The sequence below is a fragment of the Phyllostomus discolor genome, chromosome 4 (assembly GCF_004126475.2).
Source record: "Phyllostomus discolor isolate MPI-MPIP mPhyDis1 chromosome 4, mPhyDis1.pri.v3, whole genome shotgun sequence".
NCBI classification, from domain to species: domain Eukaryota; kingdom Metazoa; phylum Chordata; class Mammalia; order Chiroptera; family Phyllostomidae; genus Phyllostomus; species Phyllostomus discolor.
In genome coordinates this window covers 89,208,575-89,224,100 of record NC_040906.2, presented here as the reverse complement: position 1 = coordinate 89,224,100, position 15,526 = coordinate 89,208,575, and the positions used below count along the sequence as shown (strand labels likewise).

General features: G+C 35.6%; 1 protein-coding gene across 10 annotated transcripts in view; it reads left to right on the top strand.

Annotated features, from left to right (window-relative positions):
* The window catches only part of EPB41L5 (erythrocyte membrane protein band 4.1 like 5), a 172,775-nt gene that overhangs the window by 39,915 nt on the left and 117,334 nt on the right, over nucleotides 1-15,526 (top strand). For all 10 annotated transcript variants that reach the window (XM_036023605.1, XM_036023604.1, XM_036023603.1 and 7 more), the window contains exons 12-14: nucleotides 12,609-12,778; nucleotides 13,840-13,946; nucleotides 15,354-15,381. In XM_036023605.1, the coding sequence (XP_035879498.1) occupies nucleotides 12,609-12,778; nucleotides 13,840-13,946; nucleotides 15,354-15,381 (305 nt within the window). The remainder of the gene's footprint in view (nucleotides 1-12,608; nucleotides 12,779-13,839; nucleotides 13,947-15,353; nucleotides 15,382-15,526) is intronic.

The window sequence follows — 15,526 nt, the reverse complement described above, 5'->3', positions numbered from 1 at the left end:
TTTTTTCCCAGTTGAATGTAGTTCCTAACTTATACACACAATGACATGGGCTCATTTCAAATGCATTATGCTGAATGAAAGAGGCCAGACTCAAAAGATCATGACCATGTGAGTTTATTTATATGACAGTCTGGGAAAGGGAAACCTCTAGGAGTGGAGACTAGATCACTGATTATTTGGGACTAGGTGGAGTGAGGAACAGCACAGTGAACTTTGGGGAATGAGATAACCAATTTGTATCCTGATTTTGGTAGCGGTTGCTATTTTTAACCTTTTTAAAATCTCATGGCACATATAAACTAATCACCAACATTCTGTGGCATACAAAAAAATACATATTTTTGCCAATCTGACAGACAAAAAGAGATATTATTTTGATTTATTCATACCAAGCAGTTATTGTTGTGTTGGTTTTTGTCTTTTTTTTTTTATTTGACAGTCTAAGGGAAAAGAGGTCAGTGCCTGTGACTACTAAATAGTCAGGTGTTGCATGTTTTAAAAATTCTTGTGGCACATCAGTTGAAGTCACTGCTTTGTGCATTTGTCAAAACTTACAGAATTGTTAAATAAAAATAATTTTAGTGCCTGCAAAGAAATAAATATGAAAAACACACATATTGGTAAATATAGATAAAAACATATTGGTTTAATGTTAACAAGATTTATATTCACAATGAAGTTTGAGAAGGACTACATTAGCAGAACCAAAAAAAAAAGAGAAGATTCTGAAAATTAGATGGAATCGTGCTAAGTTTTGAAGTTCTATTACTGAGATACATACAAAGGATTGCCGGCCCTATCACATAGCCTGGGAGATAATCAGAAACAATAATGGGTTATTTTAAAAAGGAAACTCTTGGTGGCACAGAGGATAATCATTATATCATTAACAAACGAGTTGAAAATGATTCAGAAGAGGCAGATGTCACATTTAAAAATGTTTTACCAATATTTTCCTTTTTATGTAAGAACATGTATGATTAAATGATATTTGTATGTAAATCTAAAGGTAGCTCTTCAAAAAGAAGAAAATATTCTATGTGATAAGAAAATATGGTCATAATTTAATTGGTGACACTTGGTTTTTTTTAGGCCATAAAATAATTCTGCATCTTACAGTTGGTAGCATTTAGATTAGCTCTAATACATAATACAGCATTAGCTTCTTGGATTTTTTTTAAAGTTATTTTATAGATATATGCACGCAAAAATGTATATCAGTTTTTGTTAATACAAGCTAGCGTGGTTATGTACTGTCCTCTTCTTACCCTTTTTTAACTTTACATTATAACCTGGAATTTTTCATGTCAATATATAAAGTGCTCCTTTGTTCTTATTTAAAACACAAACTAGAACTGCATAATATTCTAGGATGTACCCTAATTTATTTAATCAGTTCTCAGTTAATGACATTCACTGTATGGACATTAATTGGTACACTCTCAAGTATCTATAGGATAATTCCCTGGAGGAGGTGGATTTGCTGGTTCAAGGTTATGTGCATTTGTTACAGATCTAGAGAGAGCCTCTCAAGTTGCTATTTACTATTATACTATTTACTATTATATACTATTTATCTGTATAAACCTGTTTCCGGGAATTACCACATTATCTGAAGGGTGAAAATGGAATTTCATTACGTTTCATTTTTTTTCTATTATTATGAGTGATATTGAACATTTCTTCATACATTTGGGTTACTTGTATTTCCTTTTCTCCAAACTGTCTATTTGTATCCTCTGCCCATTTTCCTTTTGTATTGTTGGCCTTTTTTCTTCCAGGTTTTGCCTGTTGTTGTAGAATTATAAATATTTTATCTAATCGTTGTTTGTCTTTCAGCACTACTTGTGATTTTTGCTGTTTATTTTAAAATTTTAAATAGGTGAATTTGTCAGTTATGGCTTTTGGGTTTTGCGTCATAGAAAGGTTTTCCTACTTTGAGTTTATATGTTTTTCCCATGTTTTTTTCTGTGTAGTTTTTGTTGGTAAATTTCATGGAAGTATTACACACATTCAGGTAAGTGCAGAAATAAGTGTACAGCTTGTTGGATTTTCACATATACCTGTATGACCAGCATCCAGATGAAGAAAAAGAATGGTACCATAATAACAGAATCTTCTTTGTGCCCCCACCAGGTATAGTCCCCCAAGGGTAACCACTGTCCTGACTTTAACGCCGTAGATTAGTTTTTATTTACACTTATTTTAAACTTATGAAAACTGACTGGATGTTCTCTTTGTGTCTGGCTTCTTTATTTCAACATTATATTTATGAGCAGTAGCCCTGTTTCAGTGAGTAGTTGTAGTTGGCTTATTGTATATATAATATATATTGTTACATAGAATATAGTATCCCATTTCATGAGCAGACCACACTTATTTATCTGTGATAGACATTTGAATTCTTTTTAATTTTCAGCTATTAAGAAGAGTGCTGCTCTAAACAGTAGCCTGTGCATGTGCTTAGTTTTTGTGGGTACTGCCAAATTGTTTTCCAAAGTTTATTATCATTTTTTATTGGTGTTCGAATACAGTTGTGTCCATTTTCCCACCACCACTTTCCCATACCCCAACTACCCCCACCTCACACCCTCAATCCGACCCACCTTTTGCTTTGTCCCTGGGTCTTTTATACGTGTTCCTTGATGATTCTTTCCCTCCTTCCTTTCTCCTGTTATCTCGGTCTAGCCTCCCCTCTGGTTACTGTCAGTTTGAGCTTTATTTCAGTGTCTCTGGTTATATTTTGCTTGTTTGTTTTGTTGATTAGGTTCCACTTATAGGTGAGATCATATGGTATTTGTTCCTCACGGCCTGGCTTATTTCACTTAGTATAAGGCTCTCCAGTTCCATCCATGCTGTCACAAAGGGTAGGAGCTCGTTCTTTATGCTGTATAGTATTCCATTGTGTAAATGTACCATCATTTTTTGATACATTCATTTACTGATGGGCACCTAGGTTGCTTCCAGCACTTGGCTGTTGTAAATTGTGCTGCTATGAACATTGAGGTGCATGGGTTCTTTGGAGCTACTGTTTCAGGATTCTTGGGGTATAATCCCAGCATTGGAATTGCTGGATCAAAAAGGCAGATCCATTTTTAGTTTTCTGAGAAAATTATATACTGTTTTTCACAGAGGCTGCACCAGTCTGTGCATTCCCACCAACAGTGCACTGGGGTTCCATTTTCTCCACAACCTCACCAGCATTCGTTTGTTGCTTTGTTTATGATGGCCATTCTGACTGGTGTGAAGTGATACCTCATTGTGGTTTTAATTTACATGTCTCTGATGAGTAATGATGCTGAGTATCCTTTCATGTGTCCCTGGGCCCTCTGTATGTCCTCCTTGGAGAAGTGTCTGTTCAAGTCTTTTGCCCATTTTTTAATTGGATTGTTTGTCTTCCTAGAGTGGAGTTGTGTGAGTTCTTTATGTGTTTTGGAGATCAAACCCTTATCCAAGGTAATTATTGGCAAATATATTTTCTCATACAATTGGTTCCCTTTAGATTTTGTTAATGTTTTCTTTAGCCATGCAGAAACTTTTTATTTCAAGGAAGTCCCATTGTTTATTTTTTCCTTTATGTCCCTTAGTCTTTCCTTTATGGACAGATTGGTGAAAATACTGCCTTGTGCAGTATTTGAGATTTTCCTGCTAATGTTCTCCTCTAGGACTTTTATGGTATCATAAAAGTCTTATGATACCATATTTTTATGTCTTTTTTTTATTTTTAAGTCTTTTTTTTTAAGTCTTATTTTTAAGTCTTTTATCCACCTTGAATTTATTTTTTGTGTATGGTGTAAGTTGTTGGTTGAGTTTCATTTTTTTGCATGTAGCTGTCCAGATCTCCCAACACTCTTTGTTGAAGAGGCTGTTTTTACTCTATTTCATGCTTCTTCCCCCTTTGTCCAGTATTATTTGACTTTAGAGACTTAAGTTTCCTTCTGGGCTCTCTATTCTGTTCCATTGATCCATGTCTGTTCTAATTCCAGTACAAGACCCTTTTGATTACCTTGGCTTTATAATATAGTTTGATGTCAGGTATGGTGATCCCTCCTACTTTGTTCTTCTGTCTCAAAATTGCTGAGGCTATTCAGGGTCATTTATGGTTCCCTTTAAATTTTTGAAATGTTTCTTTTATATCTATGAAATATGTCATTGGTATTATAATAGGGATTGTGTTGAATCTATAAATTTTGGGGGGTACTGTGAATATTCTGATGATGTTCATTCTCCTACTTCATGAACATGGTATATGCTTCCATTTGTTTGTGTCTTCCTTAACTTCTTTCTTCAGTGTTGTATAGTTTTCTGAGTACAGGCCTTTAACCTCTTTGGTAAGGTTTATTCCTAGGAACTTTATTTTTCTTGTGGCTATACCAAATAAGATTGTTTTCCCTGATTTCTGTTTCTGTTATTTCATTGTTGGTATACACAAATGCCTTTAATTTCTGAATGTTGACTTTGTATCCCACTGCTTTCCCAAATTCACTTATTAGGTCAAGTAATTTTTTGGTGGAATCTATAGGGTTTTCTGTGTATGCTGTTATGTCATCTGCAAACAATGACAGTTTTACTTCCTCCTTTCCAGTTTGTATACCTTTTATTTCTTCTTCTCTGTTCACTGTGGCTAAGACTTCCAATACTATGTTGAATAGAAGTGGTGACAGCAGACACCCTTGTTTTGTGCCTGATCTTAGGGGAAAGGTTTTAGTTTTTGCCCATTGAGTATGATGTTGGCTCTAGGTTTTTCATATATGGTCTTTATTGTGTTGAATATGGTACCTCTACTCCGACTTTACTGAGTGTTTTATCATAAGTGGGTGCTGTACTTTATCAAATGCTTTTTCTGCATCTGTTGATATGACCATGTGATTTTTGTCTTTCATTTTGTTTATGTGACGTATTACATTTATTGATTTGCGAATATTGTACCATCCTTGCATCTCTGGGATGAATCCCACTTGGTTATGGTGTATGATCTTTTTAATGTATTGCTGTATACGGTTTGTCAATATGTTATTGAGGAATTTAGCATCTATGATCATCAGTGATTTTGGCCTGAAGATTTCTTTCTTTGTTGTGTCTTTGTCTGGTTTTGTGATTAGGATGGTGCTGGCCTCATAAAAAGATTTTGGTAGTCTTCTTGGATTTTTTGGAATAGTCTGTGAAGGATACAGGTTAGCTCTTCCTTAAATGTTTTTTAAAATTCTGTGAAACCATCTGATCCAGGGCTTTGGTGTGATGGGAGTTTTCTGATTACTGCTTCAATTTCAGTTACCTGTCTGCTTAGGCTTTCTCCTCCTTCTTGATTCAGTTTTGGAAGGTTACATTTTTCAAGAAATTAGTCCATTTCACCCAGGTTTTCAAATTTCTTGGCATATAGCGTATTCGTAATTTCTTACCATCCTGTGTATCTGTGATATAAGTTGTAATTTCTCCTCTTTCACTTCTGATTTTATTTATTTGGCTCCTCTCTTCTTTTCTTGATGAATCTGGTTAAAGGCTTGTCTAATTTGTTTATCTTGTCAGAGAACCATCTCTTGGTTTTATTTATCTTTAGAATTGTTCTTTTACTCTCTATGTCATTGAATTGTGCTCTGATCTTATTTCCTTCCATCTGCTTGCTCTGGGCTTTGTTTGTTGTTGTTCCTCCAGTTCTTGTACATGTAGAGTTAGGCTGTTATTTGAAATGTTTGTCTTTTTTAGATAGGCCTGTATTGCTATAAACTTCCCTCTCGAGACTGCCTTTACTGTGTCCCATAAGTTTTAGACTGTTGTCTGTTTATTTTCATTTGTTTATTTTGATTTCTTCCTTGATCTCATTATTAACCCACTCATGGTTTAATAGCATGCTATTCAGTCTCCATGAGTTTGAATATTTTTTAGTTTTTTCCTTGAGGTTGGTTTCTAGTTTTAGTTCTTTGCAGTCCTAGAACATGATTGATATGATTTCAGTTTTCTCGAATTTGTTGAGGCTTATTTTGTGACTTTTATGTGGTCTGTCTTTGAAAATGTTCTGTGTCTATTTGAAAAGAATGTGTATTTTGCTCCTTTGGGATGAAAGGTTCTGTATGTATCAGTTAATTCCATGTGATATAATGCATCGTTCAGTTCCATAATATACTTGTTGATACCTTGTTTAGAAGATCTATCCATTGTTGACAGTGAAGTGTTAAAATCCCCTACTATAACTGTATTGCTGTCTAGATCTTTCTTGAAGTCCTCCAAGAATTTCCTTATGTATTTGGGTACTCCTATGTTAGATGCATATATGTTTACAATATTTATGTCTTCTTGATGGATCCTTCCCTTGAATATTATGAAGTGTTCTTCTCTGTCTCTTTTTATGGCCTTTGTTTTGAAGTCTCTTTTGTCAGATATAAGTATTGCTACATGGCTTTTTTTTCCTGTCCGCTTGCTTAGAATATTTTTTTCCACCCTTTCACTTTTAGTCTGTGTAGGTCTTGTGTTATGAGGTGAATCTCTTGTTGGCAGCATATGTGTGGGTCTTATCCATGTTTTCTTATCCATTCAGCTATTCTATGTCTTTGATTAGAGCATTTAATTCATTCACATTTAACTTTATGATTGATAGGTACTTACTAATTGCCATTTTACTCCCTTTGTACCTGTGTTCCTTTCTCTCTCTCTTTTTCTTCCTCTTCTCAAAGCAGTCCCTTTAGCATATCTTACAATGCTGGTTTGGTGGAGGTGTATTCTTTGAGCCTTCTTTTGTCCAGGAAGCTCCTTATTTTTGGCCTTCTATTAATTGAGAGCCTTCCTAGATAGAGTAGTCTTAGTTTCAGGCTTTTGCTTTTCATTACTTGGAATATTTCTTGCCATTCCTTTCTGGCTTGTAATGTTTCTGTTGAGAAATCAGCTGCTAGTCTTATTGGGGTCCCTTGTGTGTTACTTCCTTTTTCTCCCTTCCTGCCTTTAAGATTTTGTCTTTGTCTTTCAAATTTGCCATTTTAACTATGCTTTGTCTTCAAGTGGGCCTATTTGCATGTCTGTTGCTTGAGACATTCTGTGCTTTCTGGACTTGTGTGGTTTTTTTTTTCTCTCAATCAAATTAAGGAAGTTTTCCATCATTACTTTTTCACACAGGTTTTCTGTTCCTAGCTCCTTATCTGTATTAATATCTATAATACAGATATTATTATGTTCATGTTGTCCTGCAGTTCCCTTAACCCACCTTCATTCTTTTTGAATCTTTTCTCCTTTTCTTGCTTTTCTGGGAGTTTTTTTCTACCTTGTCCCCCAGCTCACTGATCTGATCCTTTGCTTCATCTAGCCTGCTTTTGATTCCTTCTATTGTGTTCTTCAATTCAGAAATTGTATTCTTCATTTCCTCTTGGCTTTTATTGATTATTTCTATATCCTTTTCATGCTGATATATTTTGCAGTAATTTCCTCATAGTTTCCCTGTAGTTTTTGGAAATTCACACTGAGCTCATTGAGCTTCCTTATAACCATTGTTTTGAACTCAGTATCAGATAGTTGACTTGCCTCTGTTTCATTTAGCATTCTTTCTGAGGATTCCTCCTTTCTTTTAGATTGGGGGTTGTTTCTTTGTCTTCCCATCATTTGTGAGACTCTTCTTGTTTGATTATACTTCTTGAATTGTTCTGTTTTGACTTCCTGACATTGTAGTATGAACTTCTATGATAGGAGACTTGTGAGATTCAGTGGTGCCGTCTCCTTGATCACATGAACTTGATGTTCTTGGGATGCCCTTTATGCCATTTATGTTGATTCTCTGAATATAACTGGTTTTGATTATTAGTGGGTGTTTCTTTGGTGAATCCTTCCCTCCAGATGGTTGACTGAGGATCACTCTGGCCACCATGTCTTGTGTACTCTTGTGCAGGTGCTACCAGAGCAAAACCACAAAGCCCAGGAAACAAACCACACCTGCAAAAACAACTCCCCACCGCAATCCCACTATCAACAGCAAATGAACCAGTATTAATAAGGGTGTAAAGAGATTAAGACTATTATAAAAAAAGAGAGTGGCTATGAGATGACCTACTGAAAGAAAAATCATTTTGAGAGGGTAGAGGGAGGAGCACTAATAAGAGTTAGGAGTTGGAGCAATTTGAAGAGAGAAAGTAGAGTTTACCTCATGAATAAAAAAGGGAAGGGAGTATGAGAAGGGAAGCGTATAGTACTCGGTTTAAACAAATTAAAATAATAAAAATAAAGTGAGAGAGAAAGAAAAAGGAAGGAAAAAATAGTAAATAATTTATAAAATATAGGAGCCAAATTGGAGAGAAAGATCCACAACAGTACTATCAACAAGAAATGCGCTAAAATTAATATAGGTGGTACAGGAATAAGAGGGGAAAATGAATCAAAGAAAAGTCTAAGAGATGTCTTGAGGAATGGGAGGTGATTTTGAAATGATAGAGGGTGAGTGAATACTGAGAGTGAGGAATAAAAACCAGACTAAGACAGGCAGAAATTAAAATTTGGGATATAAGAAAAAAGAAAAAGGAGAATAAAGAAAGATAACAGGGCAGGATGAAAGAAAGAGAAGAAAGATAAAAAAGAAAAAAGAGACTAAGATAGCAAGATTAAAAATTTGAAATGAAAAAAAGTAGGAGAGGTGAGCAGTAATATTTGATATTTGAAATACAGAATTAGTGAAGCTCTAGAGATAAAATTGAAAAAAACAGTGCAACAAATACCATATCCACAACCAAGTAGCAAAGATGCCTAAGGTGGAGAGAGAGTATTTTATGAGTGAGGGGAAAAGGATGTGAGATGACCATTGCCAAGAAAAGTGGTTTTGTGAGGCTGGATGGTGGAGAAATAGAGTGTAGAATGGAAACAAGTTGTAGGAAGAGAGAAAATAAAATTTGAAATGAAAATAATGCGAGGAAAGAAGAAAAATGGAGTAATAGAAAGGAGGGGCAAAATTTGTGAAATGAAATAAACTATAGTATAATAAAATCTAGTGACTTAATATGCACAAATTTCCTGGACAAGAAATCAATGTTGGAAAGCTATGCAGGAAAGAAAATATCGCAAATCACGGAGAAGACCACAGTGGATATTGTCTTGGTAGCCTCCTGTGTATACCAGTTTGTTTCTTTCTGGATCTGCCTCTGGTGATGTCAGATGTTGACCGTGTCTGACTGTAGTAGGCAGCCTATTTGAGACTTCCAGGGATCTACTGTCCCTGGCTGTGTCCTTCAGTTGTTAATCTTTGTTAATCTAGTTACTTCACTCAGCAGTCAGGTTTAAGCACCATAAGGTGGAGCCTGATGGTTGGCTCAGCACTGGGATCCCAGGGGCTAGTCTCAGTTCTCCCCCCAAAGCCTCCATTCCTAAATCTCTCTCTCTAATCCACTCTGTCCCTCCTTTTGCCAGGGATCTACTCTCTGTGCCTATCTCCTGCGGTTATATGTCTGGTCACTTTGTACTTGGCAGTTACCTTTAAGCACCACAGGACCAGGGCAGAGTCCCCCCTGGGGTTGGGACTGGTGTTTCTTCTCAGGCTGCTGCTGTTCAGAGGGGAGTTGCTGCTGTATGGGGGATGACTCATTCCCCATGAGTCCCAGGGTCTCCCAGGGTCTACCCTCTCAGTTCTTTCCCCAAAGCTTATGTCTCCTCAGGTGTCATCAGCCCACTCTGCACCCCGACCTTTGCCAGAGCCCACAATAAGTGGCTCTAAATGAAAATTTGTGCGTTGGCCCTTTAAATGGCTCTTGTGTCTCCAGCTGTCTGTTTGCAACTTTGCCGCTTTTTGCTGCTGATTGTTAATCAGTACATTTTGGGCTCTGGTGCTCTAGACTGGGGATCCTGGCTTAGGGTTTAGACCCCATTCTTAGGGGGATCCTACCAGCCACTAAATTATCCCTCCAGCTGTGCCACCACCTCCAGGCACTCAGCCAGCTCTCGAGTCTCCACCACATTCCTTACTAGATAGGTTGTGCCAAAGCTGATTCTTCTGTCTGTCCGAGGTTATAAGGAGTCTCTCTTGCTATTGCTCAGTTGATTGTTCGGGTGGTTTCTCCACAATTGAGTTGTAATTCCAGATTGGTCCTGGGAGGAGATCAGTGTGACTTCCATTCACTCCTCCATCCAAAGTGTTTATATACGTTTACACTCCCACTCACAGTGTTATGAGTTTTGTTTTATTTTTCATTTTGTTTTATTTTTTGCTGATGATATGGTACTCTTTTTATTTTAGCCATTCTGTAGAATTATTTTAATTTGCATTCTCCTGATGACTATATGTATAGCACTTATTTATATATTTATTGGATATTTGGATATTCTCTTTTATGAAGTGCCTATTTAAGTCTTTTGTTCATTTTTATGTTGGATTGTGTGCTTTTTTTCCCCGTTGAAGAAGTTCTTTATTTATTTTAGATATTAGTTCTATCTCAGATGTGTGTGTTGCTAGTATCTTCTGCTACCTGGCTTGCCTTTGGCTCCCCTAATAGTATCTTTTGGATACATAAAGGGTTTCAATTTTAATGTAAAGGGTTTCAATTTTTAAATTTATACAATGTATAAATTTTTTTCCTTGTGGTCAGTACTTTTTATTTCTTCAAATTTAAGAATCTGTGATTATATCAAGGTCATGAAGAAACTACACATAGCCCTGGCTGCTTGTGGCTCAGTGGATTAAATGCTGGCCTGCAAACCTAAAGGTTGCTGGTTCAATTCCCAGTCAGGGCACATGCCTATGTTGCCAGCCAGGTTCCCAGTTGGGAGTGTGTGAGAGGCAACCAGTCAATGTATTTCTCACATATTGATGTTTCTCTCCCTCTCTTTTTCCCTCCTTTCCCCTCTTTCTAAAAATAAATAAAATCTTTTAAAAAAAACCCTACATACAGAGTTCATCAAATATTTTTATTATTTTATTTATTTTTTTCACCATGTTTTAGTGTTTATTAGCTGGGTTGAAATGATACATTAGAAAGCCTATAAATTATGGCAAGATCAGAGAAATAACACAAGCACAGGAAGAGAATTATGCTTTGTTCTGCAGTAGGCTGATTGAGGCATTCAGGAAATATACTAACCTAGATCCATCCTCTCCAGAAGGTCAAGTATTAATGGGGCAGCATTTTATTAGCCAGTCAGAACCAGATATTTGTAGAAAGCTTTCCGAAGTTACAAATGGGTCCACAAACTCCTATGGCCCAACTAATAGACACTGCTTTTTTGGTTTTTAACAGCCAATACCTTGAGGAAAGGAAGGAACAGATCCAGCATAGGAAAGAAGGGGAGGAAAGGCAGGCCAAGTTAATAGCGTAGCTGTTGGTAGTGCCATTGGCAATGTCCAGCCATGTCAGGGTAAGCCAGGAAAGCCACAAAAATGCCCAGGGCAAAAAGATCAAATATACTTTAAGTGTAAATGCCCTGGACACTGGGCAAGGGGTTGTACTATGCCACCCCCAGGGCCATGTCCCATGTGCAAAGGTGCAAACCCTGATTTCTGGCAGTGGAATGTAGACTGTCCACATTCCCAGAGTAGAAAATGACAAAGTAGTTTTAAGTTACATATTTAATTATACTGAAAAATTCAAAGAAATTATGAAACTGGTATCCATTTCACTCATTTAGATAACATTTTTGGCATTGTTCCTTCAGAATTAACTTTTAGAGATAGATAAATTAATAATAGTAGATTTGATACAGCTAAGGTTTAATCCCTGCAGCTTGTCCCTTCCTTCCCTGTAGCTGGCCACCACTCTTGGAGGAGGGTATCATTCTCATACTCTCTAACATTTTCCAAATATAAATACATGGTAGAGTGGTCTTAAAATATACATAAATTATATATATATATGTAATTTATATATAAATATAGCTTACTTATTTTACCTTAACAGGTATAGCCATGTAGATCTAGTTCAAATATGCCATTCTTCTTTTATTTTGACAGTTAGGTTTTTTTAAAGTTTTGGCCAATTTTTACTGTTATAGATGACACTAAATAAAATCTTTGGGTGTAAATTTCGTTTTCCCAGAAAATCTTATTTCCTGGAGAGCCAATATAGCTTAGATATTATAAAGTTAAGCTTTGGAGCCTGAAGGGCTAGGTTCAAATTCTGGTTTCCTCTCTTAGTAGCCTTGTGATCTTCGGTTTACTTTCTTAAATCTCAGTTTCTTTACCTGTGAAATGGGGCTAATAGTAGTAACTGCTTGTTGAAGTAATTCATAGGAAATTGCCTATGAATGTTAACTATCATAATCAAATTCCTGTGAGTGTGGTTACTATGACAAAGAATATGACATTTTTAAGTCTGTTGATACATATTGCCAGATCTTGTATAATCCCTTAAATTGTTATTATACATTTATCCCAAAGTGTGGCAGATACAACCTCATTTTATGTATCTCTGAGAAATGAGATTACATAAGTAGAGAGGACCCTTTTAGCTATAGTTTTATTTTGGCTGAGAAAATAGACAGCTAGATTTCAACTCTTCCTTTTTATATAGGTAGCTATAAGAATGTTTGAGTTTCAGGGAGCAAACCAAATGCTTTATATGATTCATAGTATCACTGGAGTTGTATCTGTAGCTAAGTAATGAGACAGGAATGTTAAACCCAATAGTTACCTCTTTTTGCATCCTTTTCTTTTTCAGGGCAAAGAGCAAGAGCATACATTTGTCTTTAGACTGGACCATCCTAAAGCATGCAAACATTTATGGAAATGTGCTGTGGAGCATCATGCCTTCTTCCGCCTTCGAGGCCCTGTACAGAAGGGTTCTCAGCGATCAGGATTTATTCGGCTAGGATCACGATTTAGATACAGGTTGATATTAATAGCTGCCTGCTGTATCTTTTTTGCATAGAGTCCAAAAAATTTAGACCACTCTCTCATTTTATAGATGTGGTAATTAAGGTATAGAGAAATAAAGTGGTTCACCAGTGTTTTCCATTGGCCAAAATAATAGTTTATTATTATTGATTGTAATTTCCAGAATCGATAGGAAATATATAATGGTGCAATGGAGTTGCATGCCGGTAATGGTACAATGGAATTTGTATCCCTGTTTACATTTACTCTATATATTAATTAGCCCCCAATTTAAATCCATACAACAAGAACTTGAAGGTATCTTGATCCAAGAGTAAACACCATATAGAAAAAGGATGTCCTGCACTGGGTGGGAAATTAATTTGGATAACGTTTCGGGTCCTTTTTAAACCTGAAGTTCCATTGTTACAGACTCCTTATTTGTTGGTAAGTTAGGAATATTTTGGTTTACCTGAGAGTAGATTATTGGTTGTGACTTTTCAGCATGTCATGAGACTCAGTTAATATGATTTAAAGAAGGAATATAAATAATGTTGCAAGATGATTGTGTGGGATTCATTAAGAGAGCTTCTATCTGTATTGAAAGTGGGGAGACATTTTCTTAACAGAATTTAAATGGAAATCACGGCAAGTGGGACAATAATTTAAATATTTCTGGAAAAATTATTCTGGAAGGTCTGTCACTATTAGAAAAAGTAACTGAAAATCTTGAGGTAATTACATACTTTCCATTGAGGATTATGAATGAGGAGGGGAGGGAAGTTCCATAAAAGCACAGATATCTCAAACTGATTTAATATGTTCTTAGGTGATGTGCATGCTTAACAAAAAACAATATATTTTGTGTCACATATTTCACGCAAGCCTAAAGAGTGAAAGAATGACGTGGTAAAGAGAGATGTCAAGACTGTTATGAAAAGCAGTTCCCTCAGGATGAAATTCAGGATGGTTTTTTTAAAGAGGAATCACAGTCTAGGCTTTTCTTTCATTTACATGTATTTGATTATTGTAGGTCATAAATGCTCTTATTCTATTAATGTGCTTATTTATTTTAGTGGGAAAACTGAGTATCAGACCACAAAAACAAATAAAGCAAGAAGATCAACATCCTTTGAAAGAAGGCCCAGCAAACGATATTCTCGACGAACTCTACAGATGAAAGGTGAAATGCAACACTTTTTTAAAGGACTCTTCTTTCTTGACAATTCATGGTGCTGCTGCTGTTTACTTGAGAGGATGTTGTCTGAATTTTAAGTGTATTCCAGTCAACTAAAGTACTTTTATTTATTGAATTTGGTTTAGATATAATCAATTTAATAAAACACAAAGGGAATAATTGCCTACGTGGTTGCTGAGAATAATTTTTATGTTAATCTGAATGTAAACACTATCCTGAGTTCGTGTTCAGTTTTCGTTTGTATTAACTATTATATTTATTCTATTCTATTAATTCTATTAATATATATTTTTATATCTATACATATTATTTATATATATATATATATATATATATATATATATGACATTACCGCTTCTCTTTTTGACTTTTAGATCTCATTCATAATAATCTTCAAAATCCCCTTAGGAACTTCACAAAACATTGATAAATGATGAATACATTTTAAGTAAAAGTTATGTCATATGGTATTATAATATCATTAAGAATTCCATAACAGTTTCTGAATGTAAATCATTAGTGTGTATCATATACTGACATTGACAAATTCATAAACGTTACTTCCTGCAAGTTACTTTAATTACATAATCACAAACATGCTTTACCAAAAGTAGTGTTTGATTTCAAATCTAAGTTTGTATTAAAATACAGATTGAACTTTAAGTATGTCCAGTACTAGGGTCATCACTGATTGTCCAGAAATAACCACCATGACCTGATGCTTGGCAGTGTCATTTTTTTTTTTTTTTATCTTACCTGAGGATATGCTTATTGGTCTTAGAGACAGAGGAAGGGGAGATAGAGAGACAGGCAGGCAGGCAGGAAGACGTGGCATATGAAAGAGAAACATTAATTGGTTGTCTCCCATATGTGCCTCGATGGGATCAAACCCACAAACCTAGGTATGTACCCTGACTGAGGGGTTGAACCTGCCACCATTTGGTGTATGGGGCGAAGCTCCAACCAACTGAGCCACCTGGCCAGGGCAATAGTGTCAATGTTTTAAAATAATTGAGTTATACTTTATAACTTTTGGTATGGTTATAAGTTAAATAATAGCTATTAGTTAAGCCATTTCAATTTGTGATCATTTAAAATTCCAAGTTAACTCTTAGTTTGAACTGACAATACTCCATTGTCACTCAGCTCACTCTCGACAGCTTGAAAAGATGTATGCTTAATTTATTGCTTTATTTAAAAAATGAAAGTAATTGTCATGTTGACTTTAATGATGTGAATCCTACAACACTTTTGCGAAATGAAGGTTTTTAAATCTGTGTTTGAGATACATGGCTTACAAAGCAGTTAGTCCAGATTTACTTGTATGAGTAGTGATGCAGTTTACCATGTCAGAGAAAACTAATTGGGTGTTTTCTTTTTGTATTCTGTCAGCAAGTACGGCAAGACCTGAAGAACTCAGGTGGGTAATGCCCTGCAACTTAGGAATTGACATAGAATTTTTAATAATTCATGTAGTTGCTGTCGTTAATTAAACATGTTTGTTGAAAATCTATCCAAGTATTGTTTCTAAGCATTTGGGAACAACATATAATACCAGATAAAAT